General features: G+C 34.7%; 1 protein-coding gene across 1 annotated transcript; it reads right to left on the minus strand.

Annotated features, from left to right (window-relative positions):
* Nucleotides 1-669: 669 nt before the first annotated feature.
* Nucleotides 670-1,413, minus strand: LOC129921301 (uncharacterized). Its single transcript, XM_056003070.1, has one exon. It carries the CDS (start codon nucleotides 1,411-1,413, stop codon nucleotides 670-672), a length of 744 nt encoding a protein of 247 aa, XP_055859045.1.
* Nucleotides 1,414-7,157: the final 5,744 nt, after the last annotated feature.

Below are 7,157 nucleotides of genomic sequence, written 5' to 3' on the forward strand. Positions count from 1 at the left end.
CCAGTATTGGAGTGGATGAATAAAAACATCGCTCCGTGTGAACGCCATTCAAAATTGCTGTGTAAAACTCTTTATTTGGCATCACTTTTCACGCACTGTCTGTATTGCCGACCCATGTTGTTGACGGATAACAGCTGTTGAATTTATCCCATTCATTTGTGATTTGTCTCATTACATGTAAAGAGAGAGAGATTAAGGAAATATTTACAACATATAAAAACAACATCAACACGAGACAAAAAAATGTGTTTGTGTACTACGATATAGAAACAACATATACCGCTGCAATATTTGCAGTTATGTAGTTTACTCTCGTGTTTGATTTTTGCTTGGCTTGTGCATCAGTTTTGTTTTTTATTAATTTAGTTCGGTGCGATGACATATTCGGTTGTGCGGTTTTGTTCATTTAGTTAGTGTTTTGTTTTATCATTCGTGATGTGAAATTGGCTCGAAATTCTTGATTAAATTATGTGAATTTTGATTTCATCATTTTTTCTTACGTCAGAGACAAGAAGGAGTAAAAAGTACCGTTAACTTCTACTCACCCACTATTTCTTTTTGTTTTTCTATTAAGAACTAAATAACCATTCTAACGAATACAATTTTTTTGGTTATTCATTTACACACCTACAAAAAAAATGAAATTTAAGTAAAAGAAAATTGGTGCGTCTAACCATGTGAACCGCACTGTATTTCAATGTGCTTCTTCGCTTTTGTTATTTTTCCTTCATCTGCGTTTTCCAGCATGTGAATTGCTGCCTTATTGTCGATGAATAATTTTGTGGGTTCTTTAATAGTTATTCCGAGCTCTTGCATGATTCTTCGAATCCAACAAACTTCTTGTTTGCAACTAGCTGCTGAACGATATTCTGCTTCAGCTGATGAAATTGACACAACACTTTGCTTTTGGGCCATCCAGACTATAGGTCCACTGTAGTATACAAGAATTCCACTCGTTGAAATCATGTCTGGTTCGGTTCCACTATAATTTGAATCTGCATAGGCCCTTAATTTTGCTTCGTTACCAAAATGTATTCCAAAATTTGTTGTTCCTTTTAAGTATCTTAAGACACGTTCTATCATTTTCCAGTGAGAAATTTTTTGATTATTGACTTGTCTGCTCAGGTAATTTATGGTAAAGCTTATGTCAGGTCTTGATATAGTTGATAAGTATAATAAACTACCTATCACTTCACGATAGTGTTTGTTCTTCAAAGGTTCGTCATTTGTATGTTTTTCAGTTAACATTCCTGGTTCTATTGGGGTTTTAACAGGATATGCTTCATTAAATCCGTACCGATTTAAAACTTTATTCGTATGTTTTTGTTGCGTCACCATAATACCATTTTGCTTCAGATGAATTTCCATTCCTAGGTAGTACAATAGTCCTTCTTTTGGTTCAGTTTGTTTCATTTAGAAGTTATTTGCTATTTCTGACAGTACTTGCTGAATTTTTCTTTTATCGTTACTAATTATTATTCCATCGTCTACGAATATGCCAAGTATAACAGATTTGTCTTCGTTATAAAAGATGCAAGGATCATCATCTGTGTCTTTGAGTTGTAGTCGCTTCAGTTATTTAGTAAATGTTGCATTCCAGTCCTTTGGAGCTTGTTTCAGTCCATAGAGACTTCTTTTAAGACGATAGACTCGTCCAGAATTATCATCAAACCCTTCAGGCTGTAACATATAAATTTCTTCATTTAACTTACCATTAAGAAAAGCTGTGTTTATGTCGAATTTTTGAATTTCTAGCCCCTTACTAGCAGCATGACTTAAAAGTATACGAATACTTGCATATCTGGCTACTGGAGCAAATGTTTCGTTATAGTCTATTCCTTGAACTTGCTCGAAACCTCTTGCAACAACACGTGCCTTCAAAGATCCATCAGCCTTCTCTCGTAAAACCCATTTGCACGTTAATTGCTTTCGGTTTTCAGGAAGACTTACTAACTCCCATACTTCCATGTCATGCAATGCTTTAATTTAATTTTTCATCGCTTTTCTCCAACTAGGATCTTTTAGTGCACTTTTCACCGATCATTGCATAGTCATTATATTTCGGATGTGGCTTGATGTTTTGACGAAAATTCGAAAATTGTATGTTGAAGTAATTTGATTTCTAACTTGACTTGGCTCTGACTCTTGACATTCGAAATACTCCTCCTGAGCTGACTGTTGTTCTTCTTGATTGGATTCTTCATTTTGTTGCTGTTCATATGTTATGAAGTCTTCAATTGGCTCTTGACTTTGTTGTAATTGATCAATTGTATTTTCTACTTCTTGTTCAGGAAAAAATTCACTTAATACCACTTCTCCTCCTTGAATTTTTACGTTGTCTTGATTTTTGTCACTTGAATTATAACAAGGTTTCATATTATTTTCATCAAAGATCACGTTACATGACACTTCTACATGTCCTTCAAGTGGCAGATAGATTCTGTAACCGTGCTCTTCAATGTCATAACCAACAAAAATACCTTTCTTGCTTTTCTGGTCGAGTTTCTGACGATGATTATTTTGTGTTAGTATATAACATTGACATCCGAATGGTTTTAACGACTTGAGATTTACCTTACGACCATACCATAATTCTGCAGGTGTCTTACCAGATTCATTACTTTTACCTATTTGATTTATTGTAAAGACTGCATAGTTGATTGCTCTGCCCATAAAGATGTTTCAAGTTCTCTTGCATAAATTTCTGCTCTTGCTGCTTCAACCATGGTACGCATTTCTCTTTCTATTCTTCCATTTTGTTGTGGAGTATAAGTTACAGACCTTTCATGAAAAATGCCCAGCTCTTCAAATATTTTCTTACTTCTTATATTTTTGATTTCAGTTCCATTATCTGACATAACGACCTTAACTTTTCTTCCAAACTGATTTTCAACTAGATTCAAAAAATTGCTAAGCTTTTCTACTGCCTCTGACTTTTGTTTCAAAAAATAAACCGTTCGAAATCTAGTAGTCATCTTTGAATAGTAAGAAATACTTTGCATCTCCAAGAGATCGTACATTCATTTCACAAAGATCAACATGAATCTTGTCTAGTGGATTCTTTGCAATTAAGTCATTTTTGGGATGAGACACTTTGTGTTGCTTTCCAAAAATACAACCTTCGCATAGGTTACTATTCCAGTCATCAATAAATGGTATGTTGTTCTTCTTCAATATTTCTTTCACGTGACAAATATTCTGATGCGCTAATCTTTCATGCCATAGCTTAATGCTTACAGCCGATAGATTATATTCTTTTCTTCGTCTAAATACCATTTCGAAAAGACCACCATACCTTTTACCTACCATGACAACTTCATTATCTTCCATAATGAAAGATGTTTCAGCTGTTGCTTGTTGAGTGTATCCTTTGTCAAGGACGGTTGTCACAGAAAAAAGATTAAAATTTAAATTAGGAACAAATAAAACGTCTCGTAATATAACAGGGTTCCAATTTTTGTCATCATAAGCTTCTAAATAGACATCACCATAAGAAAAGCTTTCAAGTTTGGTTGAATCGCCAATTTCGACTTGAAGAGGACAATCTAAAGGTCTGACATTAGATAAAATATTCAGATTTCCCGTCAAATGATTTGTAGCACCACTGTCTTGGATCCATTGATTTTGTTTATTGCGAATATTGTCGAGAAGAGTTGATGATAAAGCAAGAGTAATAAAAGATCTTACCTTTTTCTCTTCACTGTTTGATTTCTTTCTACATTCACTTGCGAAATGACCTTTCTTATGACAGTAATTGCAATTGTAATTTCTTTTGCAATATTCCAAATATTCAAAACATGGTTTGTTTCTGCAGTCACGCTTCAAATGTCCAAACTTACCACATTTGAAACATTTCTTTTCAAATTCACCTGGGTCGGCATCTTGACTCTTGTTTTCTGGCTTCTTCACTGGGTAGTTGTTCTTTCTTGAATTTACATTCTTGAATCTGTCATGCTTTCCAATCAAAGCACTACTGGAAGCTTTAGATTCTCGACTGTTTTGTCTGACTTCTTCTTGTTGAAGGCGTTCACGTAACTTCTGCAGTGTCTTTTGTGCATCTGCAACCGATTCCCAAGCAGCATGGAAATAATCATACTTGGATGGCAGGGAGTTCAAAATTCTTGACATAATCCAAGTATCTTTCACTTCTTCTCCATTTGAACGAAGTTCTTGAGCAAGCACATCAATTTGTAGACCATTTTCTGCGATTGTCTTTGTCTCGTCAAACTTGTAGCTAAAGAACTGCTGTTGAAGCATTGCTGTCGATTTCTGACTGTAAAGCTGCTCTAGTCTTTCAATCATTTGTGATGCAGAATCACATGAAGAAATCTTGAGAGCAATCTTCTGATCAACGTTCAGACCAATTATGGTTTGGGCTTCGAGATCTATCTCTACCCAACAATTTTGAGCATCTCCTGCAGTTGTTGGCTTCGGAATTTCCCCAGTTACAATTTTCATAAAACCAGATTCTGTTAGCATTTCTAGATTGTGTTTTGCATCAATTTTCAGTCTTTTCTTATCTTGTCTTTTTTTTAAGTTTTTTTTTTTTTTTATATTCTTCTTTACCTTTCAAGATTTAATTAATTAACTTTATCTTGTCTATAACCTACTGGGCCAATAACCTATTGGAAGTCCAGCTGATTAATTAAATACAATTCGTTCTAAAACAATAAAAAAAAAATTAATAAAATTAAAATATCAATTTATAAAACAAAGCTTCTAAGCTTTCTCAAAAACAAGTAAAATATAGCTGGTTACAAATATATTCAACACAAACTGGGTCCTAGAAACTATTTTCGAGATGATTATAGTGTCGATCAAATAGCAATGATGGTAAGACTGCGTGGAGAAATTTTGCAACTCAACTTTGTTCCCCATAGAGATGACCTTCCGGTATTATGTAATTTGTGTAATCAGAGAGAACGAGAAGATGTGTTCCACACATCATGAAGGTGTTATAAATGTGTTATAAATTTTTTCCCAGACCTCCATATAACAAAATCTAACTTTCCCGTATACTAAAATGCGTGTCTGGCAAGGTGTTAGGCCCATCCGACGGGTCTGGCAGCTTACAAAAATTAATGTATTAGTTCCCTGAGTATCATATATAAAAATCAGCCTTGAGAAAATAAGAAAAGTAACTACGTATTTTTCGTACCTTTAGCACCTGTTAGTGGTAAAATGGCCGTCGGCACAAGAAAGCCAGTATCCATACACTAATAGTATGTCCTAGCACTACGTAATTCCATACATTTTTTTCTTGAGAAAATAAGTAATGTCTGGCGGCCCTGGGATCTTGGACTATTAGCAAACAATTATAAATTAAAAATTAAAATAAAAACAAGTTCGCTGCTCAGCTCTTTTAAATGAATTTCTTTGTTTTTAGGTTGCAATCATAGATATAAGTGCTAAAATACTATTTCAAGCATACGAGGGCGGTTTGAAAAGTTATCGGCCTAACATAGATGACGCCAAATCAAGTTAAAGAAGATTTCTATTAGACATTGGGGAAATCTGCACCTTCATATTCCACGGTTAAAAAGTTGGCATCATTATTTAAACATGGCAGACAGAGCGTCAAAGATGATCCCAGAAGCGGAAGCCAGCAACATCCACCTCTTCAGAAAACGTCGATAAAGTCCATAAAATGGTTTTAGACGACCGAAGGTTAAAATTGCGAAAAATAAGCAAGACCATGGGGATCTCTTCTGAGCGGGTTTACCACATTTTAGATGGCTGCCGCGTTTGCTTAAAAAAGAACAAATATTCAATCGAGTTGAAATCTCTAGATAGAATCTAAACTCCATGAACTTCGATTTGGAGTACTGAACCACCCCTTTATTCAGCGGATTTGGCACCATCAGACCATGACAACTTCATTATCTTCCATAATGAAAGATGTTTCAGCTGTTGCTTGTTGAGTGTATCCTTTGTCAAGGACGGTTGTCACAGAAAAAAGATTAAAATTTAAATTAGGAACAAATAAAACGTCTCGTAATATAACAGGGTTCCAATTTTTGTCATCATAAGCTTCTAAATGGACATCACCATAAGAAAAGCTTTCAAGTTTGGTTGAATCGCCAATTTCGACTTGAAGAGGACAATCTAAAGGTGCTAAAATACTATTTCAAGCATACGAGGGCGGTTTGAAAAGTTATCGGCCTAACATAGATGGCGTTGTTTAAACAAATTAATTTTAATTACCCAAATAGCCTAATATATATTATGATTGTATGTTAAGTTTCATTAAAATTTGTCACGAATTTTTATCAGTGCAATTTTTTGTTTGAACTTATCTTTTGCTTGTAACGAAAATTGAAAAAAAAAATAAATTAAAGTCGTTATTAAAAATTGGCCAAAAAGAATATGACGCCAAATCAAGTTAAAGAAGATTTCTATTAGACATTGGGGAAATCTGCACCTTCATATTCCACGGTTAAAAAGTTGGCATCATTATTTAAACATGGCAGACAGAGCGTCAAAGATGATCCCAGAAGCGGAAGCCAGCAACATCCACCTCTTCAGAAAACGTCGATAAAGTCCATAAAATGGTTTTAGACGACCGAAGGTTAAAATTGCGAAAAATAAGCAAGACCATGGGGATCTCTTCTGAGCGGGTTTACCACATTTTAGATGGCTGCCGCGTTTGCTTAAAAAAGAACAAATATTCAATCGAGTTGAAATCTCTAGATAGAATCTAAGCTCCATGAACTTCGATTTGGAGTACTGAACCACCCCTTTATTCAGCGGATTTGGCACCATCAGACAACTACCTCTTTCAAAACTAAAAAAAAAATTGGCTGGACGCTAATACTTCACCAACGAGGAGGTGATTGCTGAGTCGGAGGTGTTTTTTGAAGAGTTGGAGGAATCGGCCTATAAAAAGGGAATAGATACACCAGAAAACACATCAAATGAGTGTATTGGTATAAGAAGAGATTTTGTAAAAAGGTATTAAAAAAAAGTTTTAAAATTTATTGCATTTTATTGTTCAGGCCGAGAACTTTTCAAACCGCCCTCGTATTTGGCTGAATTTCTTATTTTATTCCCAAGATATTAATTTTTCCGTTTTTCCCATACACTCGTTTCACTGTGTGCTGGTGCCATTTTCGAAATTATGCCATTTTAGAAAAAAAAATCAACTTGTTCATTTTTTA

The sequence above is a fragment of the Episyrphus balteatus genome, chromosome 1 (assembly GCF_945859705.1).
Source record: "Episyrphus balteatus chromosome 1, idEpiBalt1.1, whole genome shotgun sequence".
NCBI lineage: Eukaryota > Metazoa > Arthropoda > Insecta > Diptera > Syrphidae > Episyrphus > Episyrphus balteatus.

Excerpts from the sequence above, each read along its gene's own strand:
- LOC129921301 (XM_056003070.1), bottom strand. The coding sequence starts at position 1,413 with ATGAAACAAACTGAACCAAAAGAAGGACTATTGTACTACCTAGGAATG.